General features: G+C 57.1%; 1 protein-coding gene across 2 annotated transcripts; it reads left to right on the plus strand.

The window, feature by feature from the left end:
• The first annotated feature begins 3,116 nt into the window (after nt 1–3,116).
• LOC128325232 (TBC1 domain family member 20-like) lies at nt 3,117–18,379 on the plus strand. 2 transcript variants are annotated; one of them, XM_053250801.1, is made up of 8 exons: nt 3,117–3,248; nt 8,944–9,135; nt 10,357–10,437; nt 12,923–13,109; nt 13,542–13,643; nt 13,813–13,954; nt 14,684–14,868; nt 16,525–18,379. In XM_053250801.1, exons 1-8 carry the CDS (start codon nt 3,197–3,199, stop codon nt 16,775–16,777), a joined length of 1,194 nt encoding a protein of 397 aa, XP_053106776.1. In that variant the 5' UTR covers nt 3,117–3,196; the 3' UTR covers nt 16,778–18,379. The 2 variants fall into 2 exon arrangements, with proteins under 2 accessions (XP_053106776.1, XP_053106777.1); XM_053250802.1 differs by lacking the exon at nt 8,944–9,135 and having other exon boundaries at nt 3,179–3,248.
• The last annotated feature ends 329 nt before the right edge of the window (nt 18,380–18,708 follow it).

The following is an 18,708-nucleotide window of genomic DNA, read 5'->3' on the forward strand; positions in this document are numbered from 1 at the left end:
TGGCCGGGGAGGCAACCCCCGCTCTTCCTGACCCACTGGCTCTGGGCAGTTTGGGGTCTGCTGGTGGGGCCCCTACAGCCCCCCCTCCCAGAGGTCCCTAAAATTAGCACCTCCCTTTCCCCCTGCCTCCCTTCTCAGATGGCCATTTTGCTCGTGGCATGAGCACCTGGTACAGGCAGTGTGTGTAAACCATGCATGTTTACTCAGAAGTAAGTCACATCCACTTCAGTAGGACTTGCTCCCTTGTAAGTGTGCATAGGATTGCAGCTTTAAAGGCACAGATGTTTCCCCCTCCCCTCCATGGGATTTGGCAACCCTACTTTTGTTGTGTGCCAGTGTGGGGCTGTCTGCCATGTCTCAGACCCCCAGGAAATGGCTCCCTTCCGGTGATGAAACTGGATGTGAAGCAAAGAAGGAACTGAAGGTGGCAGCTGCTGCTGCTGCTGTTGGGTTCACTGTTCAGCCTGGCTGCTGGACACTCGGGAAACCCTTGGTGGTTGTCACAGTGAGCGGGGCGGGGGGGCATCCAGGTGGAGAGGGGTCTGGCGGCCTCTGCCGTTTCTGAGCATTGCAAGGAGAGAAGCTCCCAGGAGGGAGCTGAAGGCGGCTGGGCTCTTGAGCAACAGCAGCCACCAAAACTCAGGCAAGAGGCATCCATTTGCTCCCCAGCTGCTTGCAGGTGGGCCCTTGGGGGATCATCCGGAGTGCAGAGGGGCCCAGAGAGTGAAGCACCCTGCCGCTCCTACAGTGTCGAGGATCTTATTTCTCCACAAACACACACAGCAAGGAGAGACCTCAGGCCAAGAGCTGCTGGCACCTTTGACAGGGCAGACTGAGGTTCAAAGTTCAATGCACACAGAACTCTTCGGTCCAAGACAATGCAGAACAAGAGATGGTGCTCCGTGTCCCACCCCTGGCTGGGTCAAGCCCCTGAAGCTGACTTGGCTGCTCTTTGAAACCAAGAGCCAGGAGCACGAAAAAGGAATTATGTTGACGGGATTAACGCAGGGCTCCCCTGATGTTGTCAGTCGAAGAACATCCCCAGTTGCCACAGCTAAAATGGGGGATGATGGGAGTTGTAATCCAAGAACATCTAGGGACCCAACTTTAGGGACTTCTGGATTAGAGGGATTGGACAGGCACACACCCACAAGTATCCTTCCGTCATTGCCTTGCATGGAGGGGTGATGATGTGCGTGCATGCACAGACACAGCCCTGGCAAAAACGATGTCCAGCCTGATGCTGCGCTTCTTTACTCAAGAGTAAGAGCCGCTAGAAACATAAGAAAAGTCCTGCTGCTGCTGGATACAGCTAAAGGCCTTGGCCCTTGCCAAAGTCCAGCCTCCTGCTTCAAAGAGCAGTCAAGTCCCTCTAGGGGTGGGACATGGAGCACCATCCTGTGTGAATCAAAAGTTTGTGTCCTGAGCTTTGAACATCAGTCTGCCCTGTAAAAGACACCCCTCGGTCTGAGGTTTCTCCTTGCTGTGGGTGGGTTCGTGGAGCTTGTATTCCCATCAACTCCCAACAAGATCCTTGACACTGTAGGAGTAGTTGCAGGGTCTGGGCCCCTCTGCATTCTGGATCCCACAAGGGCCCACTTGCAAGCTGGTGAGGAGCAGCCTCTTCCTGCAAACTGACGCCTCAGTGGTCCACCAAATACTTCCGGGAAGCCCACAAGCAGAGAAAAGGGGGCAACTGAACTGCCCTCCTCCTGCACCTGGTGTTTGGGGCAGGGGCATAGCTAGAGGAGAGGGGGCCTGTGTTTGCCCCTCTCCCCAGCAGCCCCTCGGAGTGAGGTGAGGGAGATAATGAACAAAATAGGGAGGGGTGGAGCTGGGGGCCCCCGGGGTTCTTTGAACCCATCCGCTCAATTATAGCTCCATCCCTGGGGGCATCAATCATGCCCTCTCTGATCCTGCTAGAAATCAATCATGCCCTCTCTGATGCAGGCTAGCAGCCACTGACAGCCCTGCCCTCCATGAGTTTGTCTAAACTGGTGGCCACCACCACCACCTTCCGTGGCTGAACTACCTGTGTGTGGCTGCTGGGTGGGTTCACGGGTGCTTCCTTCCAAGCAGGTATGCCCAAGATGGCAGCCCAGACAGCGAGCCCAGAGACAAGGCATGCCAGGACATGCGGGAGGGCCTGGGGATGCTTCGCTTTCAAAGAAGATTAGTGGGAGGAAGAGGGTCAGGTATTTACAAGGGTGTAAGGGAAAGGACAGGGCTGGGACTAAGTAGCGGCCAAGGACAGGAGACACACACAAACCCCCCCAAACGGATTTAACTTGCAGGAAGGCAAGCTCGGCCTCATCTGCAGCAGAGCAGAGACCATGTGTGTGGAGCTCTGAGTTCAAATCCCACTCCCGAATGCTCTCCTTGGGCCAATCAACAACTCTCAGCCAAAGCTCCCTCGCAGGGTTGTTGTGAGCCTCTCAAAGGCTAGCCCCCAGCAAGCACACAGACCGCCTGTGCTCCTTGGGGGATGCCATGCCGGGATAGGCGTGTGAAACATATTTACAACAAAACAGACCCAGCAAGGGTTCCCAACAGGGGCATAACTATAATAGAGCAAGGGGAGACATTTGTCTGGGGGCCCACTGCCGGGGGGGGGCACGCAGAGGCAAGTCACATGACTGACTCCCCCAGTCATTGATGTGAGAAAGACCTGGAGCTACCAGAACAGCATGTCTTTCTCTAGTACCACTAAATGACTTGCATCGTCCACAATTTACAAAACCTTTAAAGGGGGGGGGGCATTTTAAAACCTTGTCTCTGGGCCCCCTCCAACCTGGCTACGCCCCTGGTTCCCAACCTTGGGTCCCCAGATGCGGTTGGAGTACAACAGCTCCCATCATCCCCAGCCACAAGGAGTAGATGCAGCCAGCACAACAAAACCCCGAGGCGGGAGAAGGCGTTGGAGAAGGCACGTCCTCTCTGGGGCGCCGACATGCCGCCCTTCGCCCCCTTTCGCCCGCCTGCAGCCAGGGGCCGGCCAGCCCCGCTCCGAAGTCCCTCGCTCACTGCCCACGAAAACTACAACTCCCGATATGCCTTGCGCCGCGAAAGTGCGCCTCTGGCTTCCTGGTTTGGACAGAAAGGGCCGACATCCAATGGGTGTCCCGTACGGCGTGGCTGCTCCAATAGGGACGGCCGGGGGGCGGGGGTTTTTCCTTCGCAGCTGGTAGAGGGGGCGATGCGGAGCGGGAGACGGAGGCAGCAGGCGCCGGGCTGCGCGGCCCGAGCAGGTGAGCGGCCGGGCGCAAGCAGGGAGGGCCCCCCGCAGGAGCAGCAGAGAGGGGGAGATGGAGGGCGGTCGCCCGCCCGCCCACCCACCCACAGCACGGGCACAGCCGCTGCTGCGGCTCTCCTGGGCTGGTCGCCCAAACTCCTGGCCGCTGGCCCTTTCCTTGCGAATGGGCGGCGGTGGTCCGCGGTGGGCGCCGGCGGTGAAGGGCCCCTGCCTGGAGCAGCTCTTGCCCCTTGCCCGGACGGCTCTTCTGGAAAGAACAGCTGGGTGCTCTGCTCTTCCGCTCTGGGAGATGCTGCCTGCCCGGGCTTCTCCTTGGAGCGCTCCCCGCGGCAGAGCATCCCCTCCCGCCCCCCGTGCTGGGCGCTGTACGGACATTAGGTGAGAGCGAGCCCCTGACTCCGGGGCGGAGGCTGGAAAGTGGGGTGCAGGCAGCGCCGCCGGCCTTGGCGTGTTGGATCAGGACCAAGCCACCCCCACTCGTCTCCGCGGGACGTGCGCCCGAGTGGGCTAAGACTGCTGCAGCCTTGCACAGGTGTCGGCGGCGCACGCCCTGCTGCTGGGGTGAGCAGTCCTTGTACAGGGCTCCGAATTGTTTCCGTGCATCCCGCTTTTCTGCCAAGAGTGCTCAGAGCCGCTTCGAAAACCCATGAAGGCAATCGGAATGGTGCCCCCCCCCCGCCCCACAGCTCTGCTGGAGTGGCCTGTGCAACCCCGGAGAGCAAAGTGGCAGGGAGGGGGGCAGCTTCTGGGGGGGCCTGCTGGCCTGCCCCGTTCCAGTGGGAGGACCAAGCCGGCCTTCAGGAGGGGACCTTCAGCTCCAGTCTGGGCTGGCCAAGAAGGCAAAGAGGGCGCTTTCTCGGCCGGAGGCAGCGGGCAGCCCTCTTGCTTCAGCGGTGGGCTGATAGCCTTCCTTCATTACTCAGTAGTGCTACTACTTGGGGTTACTCAATGCCAAGAGTAGGACTTCCCCTAGAGAATGGAGTCAGGAGGTCAGCCACTGTCTTTCCTCATGTCTGGCAAGGAAGTGCCATAACTTTTTTAAAAAGTTATTTTTAATATACGTTCACACGTATGTTGGTTTATTTATTTGATTTATATACCGCCCTTCCAAAATGGCTCAGAGCGGTTGGTTTACAACAGAATAAAAACAATTAAAACCAATTAACAATTAAAACCAAAACTATAAAAACCAATTAAACATTCAAACAGTTAAAAACACTGGAAAACCAGGGCAGATAGATAGGTTTTAAGGGCTCTTCTCTTGTTTGACACACACACACCCCACACACACACAATGTCCACCCACAAGTCCAGTGATATTGTTAGGTGCCCGTCGTCTGGCTCCCAGATTTGGGGGCTGGCTCCTAGATCCAAATAAAAGATCTAAGGGAGGAGAGCTGGTCTTGTGGTAGCAAGCATGAAGTGTCCGCTTTGCAAAGTAGGGTCCCCCCTGGTTTGCATTTGAATGGGGGACTACATGTGAGCACTGTAAGAAGTTCCCCTTAGGGGATGGGGCTGCTCTGAGAGGAGCATCTAGGTTCCAAGCTCCCTCCCTGGCAGCATCTCCAAGATAGGGCTGAGAGAGATTCCTGCCTGCAACCTTGGAGAAGCCGCTGCCAGTGTTGCTCTTCAGTGCCCACCAAGGAAGTGGGGCTGAGCAGATGGAGCTCACTCAGCCCTGGATGGGGTGTGTGGGTGTGCTCTTCCCTCGCTTGTTGGCTATTCCTTTGGTCGTTTCTGCTTCCGCTTTCACTCTCCTTTGGGATCTCCTTGTGGGGGATCCTTGTGCTCCTGAGGAGCTCCAGGCAGTGTTCCCTCTAAGGCATGCACACGTGCGCAAGCTCACAAGTTTTTGGATGTCCTCTCAGTTCACTTTAGATCCCGCTCAGGTTGAATCAGGAAGGTCTCACCCTGAATGCACATGGTGCGCGCACACTGCCTTGAAACTGCCGCCCAGAACAAATCTAGTTCCGCACACAGATGGAAAACATCAGAGAGAACGCGGGCTCCAAGGTCCGCCTGCTGCCTGTGCCATGAAGGAGCGGCTGTCCCGCTGCCCTTTGAAGCCTTTGATGCAAGCGCTGTGAGGCTGCTGGGCTGACGCACTGTGGCGCCTGTGATGCACGGAGGGGTCTCTGATCTTGGCCTTCTGGCCTTGAGTCTCCCGTTGCGCTGGGGGTGATGGATGAGACGAGGCCTCTGCTCGGAGGGAAGCGGCCAGGCGTCTCCCACCAGAAGTGCCGTGTCCTCTGCTATGGTTCGAGAGTGAAGGAGAAGCAAGGGCTGCAAGTCTGCCAGATGGCATCGCAGTCTCAGGCCAGCCCTCCCAGTTGAGTGGGCCAAAGAAGGTGCCTGGAGATCTTCACCAAGGAAGTCCCTCCCGCCCGAATTTGACCCCCCAAGCCTTGATTCTGCCTAATTTAGACACTGTGGACATTGGAGGAGCATCAGAAGCTGCCTTCTGCCAAGGAGTCAGACCATTGGTCTAACTAGCTGCGTATTGTCTACTCTGACTGGTAGCAGCTTTCCAAGGGTTCAGGCAGGAGTCTCTCCCAGCCCTACTTGGAGATGCTGCCAGGGAGTGAGCCCTTGACCTTCCCAGGGGCCCATCCCATGGTGGCAAACATATTTACAGAGGACTGATTAGCTTTTCTTTTCTTTTCCTTTTCTTTTTAATCACAAGTGTGATGTGATGTCTCTGCTTCATGCTGGTATTTCATGTGTGTGACTCAGACTGTAATGCCCTGCATCCTCACTAGGGAGTAAGTCCTATGGAGATCAGTGGGCTTTGCTTTTGGGGATATCATGCCTAGGATTGTCCTCCTCTGACCACCTTGATCCCTGCCATGCAGGGCCTTGGCGTCCTCAACCCCAACCCTGACTCCATTCTCCTTTTATTACAACCATTTATCTTAAGTATTCAACCACCCTTCTGACTCACCCTTCCTATAGTAAGTGGGAATAAGGCAGGGGCGTGGTTTTAACCACCAGCGAGACTTTAGAACTGTGTGACAATCCAAGTAACATTTAGTTAGTAAATAATCTACAATATTTATTAAAGGAATAATGAGCAAAAAATCGGGGCATTGCTGTAATTCAACAGGGTGACACGAATGTCTCTGAGGGGAAGGGGGCTTGCCGGTTGAGCAGCAGCCTGCTCTTCACTCCCCCCCCCCGTGCCCCCCTGGAGGAGGAGGGTCCGGGGCCCATCTTCATTTTTAGTCCAAGGGCCCCTGCCAGCCTTGCTACACCCCTGACTAAAGAGCCAGCATAGCGTAGTGGTTAGAGTGTTGGACTAGGACTGGGAAGACCAGAGTTCGAATCCCCATTCAACCATGAAACTCACTGGGTGACTCTGGGCCAGTCACTTCTCTCTCAGCCTAACCTACCTCACGGGGTTGTTGTTAGGATTTATTTTTTTAAGCGTGTTCACCACTCTGAGCTCCTGGGAGGAAGAGTGGGATATAAATGTAATAAATAAATAAATAGAATGAAAGTTTGGTGGCTCTGGCTCCATAGTAGAACCGAACTCCAATCCCTGCTGAGCCTACGGAGCAGATTCCCAGCCTCTTTGCTGGTGCTGCTCCCATGCAGGCCCCGGGATCCAGGGGCCCCTCTTGCTTGTGCCTGTCGATGGCCGCTCTTAGGCTGTGCACCCAAGACTCCCTGGCAGGGCTCCTCCAGCCACGCGGTGCCTGCCAGGCCTGCTGTCCCCCCCAGCCCTCCCCTCTGCGTTCTGGCCGTCCTCCTCCTTGCCAGCCGGTTTCCCCTTCTGCACTGCCAGGCGGCTTCTGGGTGGCACTGAAGCCTCCTGGCAAAGCTCCAGCTGAGCTTCCTCGCCAGCCGCCTGGCTTCCAGTAGTCCGAAGGAAACGGCTTCGCTGGGCCAGGCACTGGGCTTCCTGAAGGTGCCCCTTGCGTGGAGCCCCACGCCCTGCGCCCCCTCCGCTCTCCCCACTCATCAGCTCAAAGGGGTCTGCCCTGCTGCTCTCCTCCCCAGAAGCGCTCTTTCCCCTGGACTTCTGGGCGGGTGTCCAGGGCCCCCACAACCTCTTCAGTCTGTCCCGGGGTGTGTGGTCCCTGTGCTGCACCAGGCGGCCGAGTGTGACCTCTGCTTTAGAGACAGAGCGGGCAGCAGGGAATGAAATGTGTGGGGTGGGGAGATGTCAAGTTATGTGTTGAAATGTTTCTGCTGATGCCTATGTGCATCAATAGACCTGTTTGATCGTGTGTGTGTGTGTGTGTGTAGGGGGATGATGTTTAACTTGCAGCCCGGGGTGGGGGTCTCCAAAGGCCTTTAGGTCCAGGCTCCCAATTACCAAGGTGCCCCTCTGCTCCTCCCTGAGCGGCCCCCTCCGCCTCCTCCAGCTCTTCCACTTCAGAGCCCCGCCCCCACAGAATAGCCCCCGTTGCAACTGATGGGCTGCTGCTTTTCCCCCCCTGTGGAGCCGTCCCTGCTGGACCACTTCAGTCAGTGGTAGCCAGCCAGAAGCCCTCCCACTGTGGTTGGGTGGCAGCACCCATCACCCAGCAGGGATCATTTATAATTTATTTATTTAGCATATTTCTCTACTGCCCCAAACCTGTGTCTCTGGGAAGCTTGCAATTAAAACCATTTAAACATTAAACCAGTTATACAATTAAAATCATTTAAAACCAACATTAAAACCATAAATCTAATTAAAAGCCTAGGTGAATAAATGTGTCTTCAACGCCTTTTAAAAAGTTGCCAGAGATGGGGAGGCTCTTATTTCAACAGGGAGCTCATCCCAGAGTCCAGGGGCAGCAACGGAGAAGGCCCCGTCCCCGAGTAGCCGCCAGACGAGTTGGCGGCAGCCACAGGTGAACCTCTCCAGATGATCTCAACGGGCAGTGGGGCTCATGGCGAAAGAGACATTCTCTTAAACGCCCAGGGCCCAAGCTGCTTCGAGCTTTACAGGTTATAACTAACACCTTGTATTTTGCCCGGAAACCTATCAGCAGCCAGCGTAGCTCTCTCCGTACTGCAGTGATCTGGTCTCTCCGAGATGACCCAGAGACCCACCTGGCTGCCGCATTCTGGACCAACTGCAGTTTCCGGACTACGTACAAAGGCAGCCCCACATAGAAGGAATTGTATTATTGTACAATAATAGGAATTGTAGTTCTATTTTGCCGTCCAGTGACAGCTACAGAGCCTCCAGCTGGCCAGCCGTGATTCAGGGGCTCCCACAAATTCCCAAGTTTTTAACGGAGCTACTGCTTGTCTATAAGCAGAAGTGGAACCAGCCAACCCTACTTACAGTCCAGCCACTAAATGCAATATCTCTGGTCCAGTTTACTCAGAGGTCAGATAAAAATGTAGCCATCCACCAACACTGTCATTTAAAACAGTCACAGCAGAATTTGCCCCATCCGCGGCCTCGTTCCACGGCTGGAGCTTTTGGAACAACTGGAGACCGCGGCCTCGCTCCAGCAGAAGATGCCCCAGAATTTGCCCCAATGGTAGCAAGCGCCATTGGATGGGGTCGAGGCAGAGACGTCCCGGAAGTGCTTCTGCCGTGACAAATCTGCCCGTCTTTGAGGCGCCACAAGGTGCTTTGTTGTGTTGGCTGCCGCAGACGGCCACAGCTGCTCCTCTGGGGACTGTAGAGTTCTGGCCACCACCTTTGGAGGCCCGTGTTCCTCATCACCCTCCCTCCCTCCCTGCAGAGCTGTCTGGGGCACAGAAGAAGAAGCAGAAGCAGCTGCTGATTCACCAGGCCCTCACGAGAGACCCTGTGGACGTGGAGAGCCTCCGGGCGGCAGCCTTCAGCCAGGGGGGGCTCCTGACCGATGAAATCCGCAGGAAGGTCTGGCCCAAACTGCTGGGCGTGAACGTCTACAGCCTCCAGCCCAAGCCAGGTACCCCACTGCCCAGTTTGGGGCATGGGCGAGGGGAGGCCCAGAGAGTCACAAGCAGCAGCTCAGCTGGAGGGGGCCATGGGCTGCCTCCTCCCCCCGTCCCCGGCTGCTCCCTTTTTTGGTTTGAGTTGGTGGGGAATATCTTGCCGCCCCAAGACCCGGCCACTGGAGGCAGCTGCTTCCCCTTGCCCCATGGATTGGTCGCCCCGATCACTGGGCTGTTTTCTGAAAGTGGGGAGAGGGAAGCCAGCAATTGGGATGCAGGGGGGTTCGAGTCCCAGATTTGGCGGGTTTAAAAAAGAAAATTAGGAAAGAGCTCTTATGTAGAATTCCCACATGCCCTGAAGATGGGAAGAGCCCTGCTGAATCAGACCCCACTTGTAGAGAGTCCTGAACAAGCTGCCCAGGAAGCCCACAGGCAGGGCAAGAAAGGAAGAGCCCCTTCCCACTGCTGCTCCTCAGCATCTGACACTCACAGGTATACTGCCTCTGGACACAGAGGTTCCATTAAGCTGTCCTCCTGGTGAATAACTGTTGATAGATCCTCTTCTCCATAAGAATGTGGGCCCTGTTGGGTCAGAGCAAAGACCCACCTGCTCCAGCCTCCTGCTTCCCGCGGTGGCCTGCCAGATGCTCCCAGGAAGCCCACAAATGGTGATGAAAGCAGCAGCCTTTCTCCTTGGCCCTTGCAGATACACTGCCTCTGGACATGGAAGCTCTGTTTAGGTGCTGTCAATAATAGCTTTGATATAACTCTCTTCCTTCACCAATTTATCTAACTTCCTTAAAAAGCCATCGAAGGGAGTGGGCCTCACCCATGTGTGCATGGGTGGTTGTTGCCCCCCATCTTTCTTTCGAGAAAAAAGGGACCTAGGTCCCCCCTAGGACACCTAGGGGGCGAGCCTTGGAGCCCTCTGGTGGCCCATTGCTGTCCTCTGGGGACCTTGAAGTATCCTCCTCCTCTCTCCCAGCATTGGAAAGAGAGCTCTCCTACGGGGGGGGGGGTGTTCTTTGAGGGCAGCCAGCACTTTCCTGCTGTATTGAGGCCTCCCCAGTGAAAAACGTGCTGGGACTGTGGTTTCTCAGGGGTGAATTTGGGGTTGATGGAGGGGTTTAGGGGAGACTCTGAACAGCAACATCTGCCTGGGCTTCTTGCAAAGCCCCCCCCCCCCCCGACACACACACCTCTCCCTAAACTCGCCTCCTTGTTTCTCCCCCCAGGCCGAGAAGTGCGCCAGAACCACAAGGATTATCACCAGGTCCTCCTGGATGTGCGTCGCTCCACCCGCCGTTTCCCCCCAGGTGAGTGGGGTCTCCCACAGACGGGGAGGTGGGGGGAGCCCGGAGTTCCAGAGCAACTATGGGACTTGTGTGGGGGCAGGAGGCTGTGCCCGGCCCCTAGGAATGGTTTCCAGGAAATGCTTCTTCCACCTGGGACTGCATGAGCCGCCTGAGTAAGAAACGGCAGTTTCCACCTGCAGCCTCACCGTGGAGGTGCCCGTGTTGTGCATCTCCAGGGCCTGGGGGTGGGGGGGGGTGGCACTCTCTTTCCGTTCAGGCCGTTGTGCAACTCTGTGCTGAGTGAGGAAGCAGAAGCTGGCAACGGACTTGCAGATTTGCCTTGGAGATGCCACTGGCCACAGATCCTTCCATGTTTTCCAGAACAAGCCCTGTGCAATAGTTCCCCACCATCATGGCCTCCGGAAAGAGGCAGAGCTGCTGTCTGGCTCAGTGAGGACTCTCGAAAGCAGTTCTGCATAGATACTCCTGTGTTCATCTCCTACATCCCCAGGGCAGCAGCAGCCAGCAACGACGGCCTCTCTGCACTGCCAGGGGGCACTGGGTGCCCTCGCAGTTGTTCCAAAAGCACAGTGTGCCCCGGACCCCAAAGTTGCTCCATGCAATGTGCAAACTGGGGCAGCCAGCGTGGTGTAGTGGTTAGAGTGCTGGACTAGGACTGGGGAGAGCCGAGTTCAAATCCCCATTCAGCCATGAGACTTGCTGGGTGACTCTTCTCTCTCAGCCTCACCTACTTCACAGGGTTGTTGCGAGGAGGAACCTAAGTATGTAGTACACTGCTCTGGGCTCATTGGAGGAAGAGCAGGATATAAAATGTAATAAATAAATAAATAAGATGTGGGGGGAGGTGCTGCCCTGCTGCATTTTGACTCGTGCCCCATTTCCCTGCTATAGCATGTCACCCTAGGGGCCCTACATCGCAGTCCAAACTGCCTTGGTAATGCTTCTTTCCCCCCCACCCCACCCTTCTTCCTGCCATGCCCCTTTTGCTCAGCCACTTCATGCTGCATCAGGGGAACTGCCTGCCACTGGAAGGTACCATTGTCCAGATCCTGCACATCCCAGCCTTAGTTAAGATCTTCTGTAGCCCTTCCTTCCACCCCCAGTTTCTGGTTGCAAGTCCCTTCCAGTCCTGCCTCGAGAGATGGACGTCCCGTGCCTCCCTGTCGGTCATGATGGTTGACCCTGGTGTCACTGGGGGCTCACGCTCTGCAGGCCTAGACAGCATGCAAACCGCAGCTCACACATGTGCCCCCCGCCCCAGTTGTCCCTTCAGGTCTGCCAGGCACTCAGCAACCCCGTTTTTGTACTCAAGCAGGCAGCAAACCCCGGGCGTTCACTGGGTTTCCGAGGGACCTGGCGTGACCTCTCGTTTGGCCCTCAGCCCCTCGAGGTGGGGAGCAGTTCCTGCGGCCCTTCCTGGCCTCCCCTTCTTCCCTTTAGGGGTGACTGGTGGGGGACAGGATCCAGCTCCCGCTCTTGGAGAGCGGCCCTCTTCTTCCCATTCCGCAGCAGCAGGGGCTTGTCCTAAGGCGCCCGGTGGAGGGGTGGGCGGGTGCCCAGGCCACTCCTCTCTGAGCTGCAGTTAACCGTGCAACTCTACCTGATGAGTGGCCGGCCTGCAGGCAGCCCGGCTCTCAGACGAGACACGAGACAGCCCCTCCCTGCCTCCTCAGGATGTGCTGCTGCAGGAAGCCGTCCCGGATGCCCTTACGGACATGATTCACGCCGCCCAGTCCTCACCCAAAGGAGCAGGGACCTGCTCTTTCCATGCCTGAAGGCCCTTCCCTGCCTCTTAAATACGGCCTCCATTTCCTCTGCCCCGGCCTTGCCCTCCACTCTTTCAGTAGCCAGGGGAGCAATGTTTCTCTTGGTTCAAGATGTCCTGGGAATCCACGCGTGTGTCCACGACGCTCCCATCCAGGTCAGACTGGCCGATGGTGCACTGCATGGCCACAAAGTGCGGGGGCTCTTGGGTCCCCAGGTGATGTGGCTGGACGCCGACTCCCATCATCCCAGGCCACTGCCTTAGCGCTCATGTGCATGTGCGGACCTGGCTGTGCTCTAATGAGAAGGTGCCTCTTCTCCACTCGCGTGCCCAGAGTTCAGATTGTGACCCCTCTGAGAACTCGCACTTTCAGCAGTCGGACAAGGCAAACATAGCGACATGGTGGGGACTGTGACTTGACACCATCATGGGACGCAGGGATCCACTCCTAACCCAGTCTTCAAGGCCAGGACCTATCCCTGGACCGTGTGAGAGAAAGCAAGCTTCTGAGCATGTACAGAGTGTGCATTAGTCTCACCAGCAGCTTGCCTGCATGGAATTAGAATCAAAACTGCTGGGATGGAGAGCAGAAGGGCCCCCCCAGGGCCCTGTTGCTCTGCCTGAGCAGTCTTTTGGTAGCGGGTGGGCCCAAGGGCTGGGGGCCGACTGTGGGGGTGCCGTGGTGGGTGCCTCTGACTGGCCGCCCCTCTCCCGGCACAGGCATGCCCGAGGAGCAGCGCCAGATCCTGCAGGAGCAGCTGACGGACCTCATCCTGCATGTCCTGAGGGCTCGTCCTGAGCTGCACTACTACCAGGGGTACCACGACATTGCCGTGACGCTGCTGCTGGTCTCGGGCGAGCGCATGGCCGTTGCTCTGCTGGAGCGCCTCTCCACGCTCCACCTCCGGTACTCTGCCTGGCCCGGGCTCAGAAACCGGCCCTGCTGGCCGCTGCAGGGGAGGCTCGGGGAGAAGCCGGCCAAGAGGCCCCCTGGGCAAGAGGGGGGGGCAGGTCGAGGGAGTAGATGACAGCCAGGTTGCCCCTGGGGTGGAGGAGGCGTTTGTCTCTGGGGAGGAGCCCCTAAGTAGCCCGCTGGTGGGTTTCTCCCCTGTCCTCGATGCCTCGGCTTCCAGGCGGCATTTCCAGGGCTGGCCCCTGTGGGGAAGGGGCTGTGGGGCGAGAGGGGCCTTGGCCTGACCCAGCTTGGACTGCGGTGCTGATGGAGCCCCGGTCAGATGCTGAGCTCTGCATGTGCAAGAGCAGGGGGAGGCGGTTTCCGAGCCCGCTGCGTTGGGCGGTGCATCCCCCCACCCTTTCACACCTCCGCTGCCTTTTCCAGGGACTTCATGGACCCCACCATGGACAGCACCAAGCACATCCTCAACTACCTCATGCCCATCCTGCAGCGGGAGAGCCCTCGCCTCCATGACTTCATGCAGAGGTGCCTGCTGGCCTTGGAGTGGCGGCTGGGATGTGTCTGCCTGCTGGGAAGAGGGCTGGGGCCAGGCAGAAGGTGGTGGGTGTTGCGGGGGGGGACACGTCTGCAAGGGTCTGCGCTTGATGGAGCTGGGGGGCTTCTCACTGGCGGCTCCTCCTCCCTCTGCCTGCAGAGCTGAGGTGGGGACGATCTTCGCCCTGAGCTGGCTGATCACCTGGTACGGCCACGTCCTCGCCAATGTCCACCACGTCTTGCGCCTTTATGACTTCTTCCTGGCCTCCCACCCGCTCATGGCTGTCTACTTTGCTGCTGCGGTACGTCCCCCTGGGGGCAGGACTTTGGGGGCTGCTGGATGAGCATCAGGAGCTCCCCCCACTGCCAGAGCCCCCTGGTTGCTGAGCTGGGCCCAGGGCAGAATCTAAGGCACTCTCTGGCCCTCCTCAGCCCTCAGGGGATTCTCTCTGCCGGGAGGCCTTTGCATTCCCCCAGGCTTTTCATCTTCAAAGAGGGGGTGGCTGCTGGGGCTCCCTTTCCTGTATGGGTTTGGTTTTGTCCAATGGTTTATCACCACCCTCGTTTTCTTATTACTGTTAGCCATCCGGAGAAGATCTGCGTTGGAGGGCAGCAGCATATGTGGTTTAAATGCATCTTTTGGGAACTGGAGCCACCTCATGGCACAGTGGGGAAGCAACTTGCCTAGGGAGCACGAGGTTGCTGGTTCGAATCCCCACTGGTCTGTTTCCCAAACGCCTCTCTTGGGCAGCAGTGATCTAGGAAGATGCTGAAAGGCATCATCATCTCATACTGCGTGGGAGGAGGCCATGGGAAACCCCTCCTGTATTCTACCCAAGCCAACCCAGGGCTCTGTGGGCGCCAGGAGTCGACACTGACTCAACGGCGCCCTTGACCAACTGTTTGAAGCTGGGGCTGAGCCAGTGTGGGCAGGATCTCTGCTGAAGTAGGGGAGCAGCTGGGGAGGGAGGGAGAGAGCAAGAGACTCCAGCCCCCCCTCCTGCCACTTCCCCCTCCCTCCCCCCCCCCAGATTGTCCTCTACCGCGAAGACGAGGTCCTGGCCTGTGAGTGCGACATGCCCAGCGTCCACCAGCTCCTCTCCCAGATTCCTCAGGACCTGCCGTATGAGGCCCTCGTCAGCCAAGCCCAGCAGCTCTTCCAGCGCCTCCCGCCCAGGGAGCTGGCCAAGGAGGCAGCCCTTCAGCTCCACAAGAGGTGAGCGGGGGGCGGGGGGGGATGGTGGTCCTGGCTCCTTCTTCCCTGGGAGGGCCGCCCAGCTTCTTGTTCAAGGAGGCCATGGCCTTTGCTCCCTCTCGCCTTGGTGGGGGCCGGGGGAGAGGAGGATTCCTCGCTTGCTTTGTTGCGCTGACTGCTACCGCCCGCCCCGCTCCAAGGAGGAGGAGAGGGGTGCCGCCCGCAGAGTGGAGAAGAGGGCGAGGGAGCAGATCGGCCTCCTCTGGGCCTCCTCAGGAGATCCGCCTCTTCCACCAGCGGCTCCCTATGTCAAGTCCTCAGATGGTGAGGGACTACAACTCCCATCATCCCCAGCCGCAGTGGCCTTTGAGGGGAGTTGTAGTCCAGCCTCATTCAGGGGCCTGAAGGGTGGGAACCCTTGTCTTACCCCACCGGTCTGGATGAAAGCTCATCTCTTGCTCATGATTGGAGCAGCCACCTTATAAAAAATAAACGATGGTGCGTTTGTGCTCCTGTGCGGGGTGGGAAGAGAGACCGAGGTCCGGCTCAGTGAAGAAGAGCCACGGCGGAAGCAGCACCGCAGGCGGCCCAGAGGTGGGGCGGGGGTGGAGGAGGCAGAGCCTGAAGGCAGGCGAGGGGAGCTTTTGCCCAAACCGGAGGCCGAGCAAGCCGCAGAGCAAGTGCCAGAGGCCGTTGATGGTTTAACCGCCAGCCAGCCAGCCAGCTACCTCCCAGCACCCTCGAGGGCAGCATTTGTGCACCCCAGGCCCTGCCACGCCGTGAGCAGCCTGCTGCCCCAAACAGGGCTCCCCCCATGGGATGGGCTCTGACTCCTCTCAGCCCCAGGCATCTTCGCCTTCGGCCGCCATAGAAAAGGATGTGGAGACCTGCAGTCCTGCAATATATCCAGATATTGCAGGACTGCAGGTCTCCACATCCTTTTCTACAACGGCATTCTCTTCATTGGAGAATCCCGGGAGTGTAACACTGCATGCTGGGATACAGATACTGTAGTCCGTGCGGGCAGGGCAAATAAGGCCTGGGCAAGTCCCAGATATTCCAGGCTACCCTCCATGAAAGACGCCCCCCACCCCTTGCCCTGCTGGATCAGGCCAAAGGGCTATCTAGTCCAGCATCCTGTTTCACGCAGTCACCCACCAGATGCTTCTGGGAAGCCTGGATGCCTCTTGCCTGCAACTGGTATTGAGAGGCATCCTGTCTGTCTGAGGCTGGAAGTGGCCCATAGCCACCAGACTAGTAGCCCTTGATAGACCTGTCCTCTGTGATTTTGGCTAAGCCCCTTTTAGAGCCGCCCAAGCAAGTGGCCGTCACCACATCCTGTGGCAGAGAGTTCCATAGATTAAGTATCCACTGTGTGGAAAAAGTCCTTCCTCTTGTCACTCCTACATTTCCTGATTTTCAGTTTCATGGGATGGCCCCCCTGGTTCGAGTGGTGTGAGAGAAGAAGAAGCATTTCTCTGTCCACTCTCACTACTCCATGCATGCTTTTATACACCTCTATCCTGTCTCCCTGTAGTCGCCTCTTTTCTGAACTAAAAAGCCCCCAGCGCTGTCGCCTGGCGTCATAAGGAAGGTGCTCCAGGCCCCGGACCCTCTTAGTTGCACTCAAAGCCTGCTTCCTCTTCTCTCCCCCCTGCTCGCCCCCCCCCACTCCAGCATCGCCATCGGCTCTTTCTCAGAGTTCCAGCAGGCTGCCTCGTGCCAGCGCCCAGATGCCATCCTTCGCCAGCAGCAGCAGCACTTGACACCCCACAAAGCAGAGGCGGAGGGGCTTCTCCCCCCGGCAGAACACAGCCCCTTGGTGAAGGCAGCCGTCTGGGGCCTCACCGCCACGCTGGGGGCAGCTGCTCTGGCAGTCACACAGACTGCCCTGGATTGGGCCCCTGAATTCCTCCTGCAGCTCTTCTAGCAAGACTCTGCAATAGGCAACCTGGTCTGCTGCAAAGACTCCCGATTCCATTCTGCAGGGTGAGGGTTAGCCAAGACACAGCCAGTGGACAATCAGTGCTGCTACCAGGAGCAAAAAATGGCAGCCAAGTGCATGGACTGGCAGGAGGCGCCCACCTCCCACAGAGAAGCGGAGCATTTCTTCCAGGGAATGGGGCTTGCTGCTCCAGCCTCCCTCAACTCGCCTGTGTGTGTGTTGGGGGGGCGTGTATCTCCATGGGTGGCAAGCGGTTTGGTGCTTCTCTCTGAACATTGTCGGGAATTATCAGAGTTTCCCTACCAAAGTCTGTCTTCAGGTGAGCATCTCACTCAGGGTCAATCCCACTTGCCTCCGGCTAGGCAGAGAAGCCCACGAACCTCTGGCCAGTGCAAGATGCAGAGTGGCCAGTCTGTGTTTGTCTGTGAGACGCAGAGCAAACAGGCACTAGCAAGGAGAGATCCTCTTCCTGGGGAGAAGGATCCGGCCCCACTTGAAGAGGCCCTGCATCTCCTTCCACCCTCCTGGAGTTGCATCAACCTGAAGGTTCTCTTTCCAGCTGCTTCAGAGCCGAGGGCCCTTCAGCCAGCAGAGCGGAGCTGTCATCATGGCCCTTCCTGGCTCCTCGTGTTTCCTTCCCTGCTTGCCAGGTGGAGCTCCAAAGACTCCCCAGACCTGGCCCTTTTGCCCTCAAGGCCAAACATGCAGACTTCAAGTTTCCCCAGGAGGCTGCCTCTCCCTGGCTCCTCGGGGCTGGAGACCTCCCTGTTCCACCCCGCACTTGTGGTGTGGCTTATGATGCAGCAGGACTAGCTGATAGACAAGTCTTGGAAGAGCAGAAGCTCTGAGTTTGCTAAACCGATTAGAAGCTGCAAGTGAAAACCCGAGTGATCCATCGTCATCTGAGCTGCTGAACTAAAATCTCCGCCCTCCATCTCAACGTCTTCTGAAATTGGTGCACATTATGGGGAAGCCTGGGGGTCTGCCCTCCCATGACCTGCCTTAGAGCAGAGATTCTCATACGTGGGTCCCCAGGTGTTGTTGGACTTCAACTCCCAGCATCCCCAGCCACAGTGCTCTTCAGCCATTGTAGCTGGGGGTGATGGGAGTTGAAGTCCAACACCAACTGGAGCCCTTGCCATAAAGGCAATAAAACCCAAGACTGTTCGGTTCAAGGGTCAAAAGTAAGAGGAAGCTTCCGTAGAGAAAATAAATACCTTTTTGACCTATTCCTGCATCTGTGTGTGTGTGACTAGTCCTTAGACTTCTTGAGTCCCTCTCTTCCTTGGGAACAGACACCAGGAGTTTTCCAGGAGTGGGTCATCATGGCAGACACGTTATGAGATGGCAGGGCTTTGCTGCAGGGGAAGAGGGTAGCCTTACTGAGCTCGGCAACCTCACCTTTTCTAAGAAGTCTCAACCATGGATTCCTAGACGTTGTTGGACTACCAACTTACAACCTCCAGGGATCCAAAACAAACAATGGACAAGTAATGAAATGCAAATACCAAAAAAATAGTGATGAGAAATAAAAAATAGTTCAAAAATCAACAGTTCAAAAATCGCATATAGGAATACCAATGGATTTTAACAAAAAATATACCCAATCAAAAAAATTGCCATGAATTGCGACGAGACCCCTAGGGGCAAGTGTGCCAGGTTGCTAAACAAGGGGAACAAAGCTTAAAAGTCCAGAGAGGACTGTTGTCAACTTCTAAAAGGAGAAGAGCTCAAGAATCCTACGCAGCCGGCCATGTTTCAATCCAAAGTGCAGGTTTTCTTCAGTGGCAGAGGCCTGAGCCAGTAGCGAGCTCCTCCTGTTACATCCAGTTATCCTTATAATGGTAGTAAGAACAGTAACCAGCTCCTTATATGAGATGGAACATATCAGCAGTGGAGCCTCATGAATTGCAAGC

The sequence above is a fragment of the Hemicordylus capensis genome, chromosome 4, assembly GCF_027244095.1.
Source record: "Hemicordylus capensis ecotype Gifberg chromosome 4, rHemCap1.1.pri, whole genome shotgun sequence".
In the NCBI taxonomy this organism is placed as follows: domain Eukaryota; kingdom Metazoa; phylum Chordata; class Lepidosauria; order Squamata; family Cordylidae; genus Hemicordylus; species Hemicordylus capensis.

Bases quoted from the DNA above. Each gene is read 5' to 3' on its own strand.
- LOC128325232 (XM_053250801.1), top strand. From the start codon at position 3,197: ATGCGGAGCGGGAGACGGAGGCAGCAGGCGCCGGGCTGCGCGGCCCGA. The intron at 3,249-8,943 runs GTGAGCGGCCGG...CCCTCCCTGCAG, and splicing joins GGGCTGCGCGGCCCGAGCAG to AGCTGTCTGGGGCACAGAAG. The intron at 9,136-10,356 runs GTACCCCACTGC...TTCTCCCCCCAG, and splicing joins CAGCCTCCAGCCCAAGCCAG to GCCGAGAAGTGCGCCAGAAC.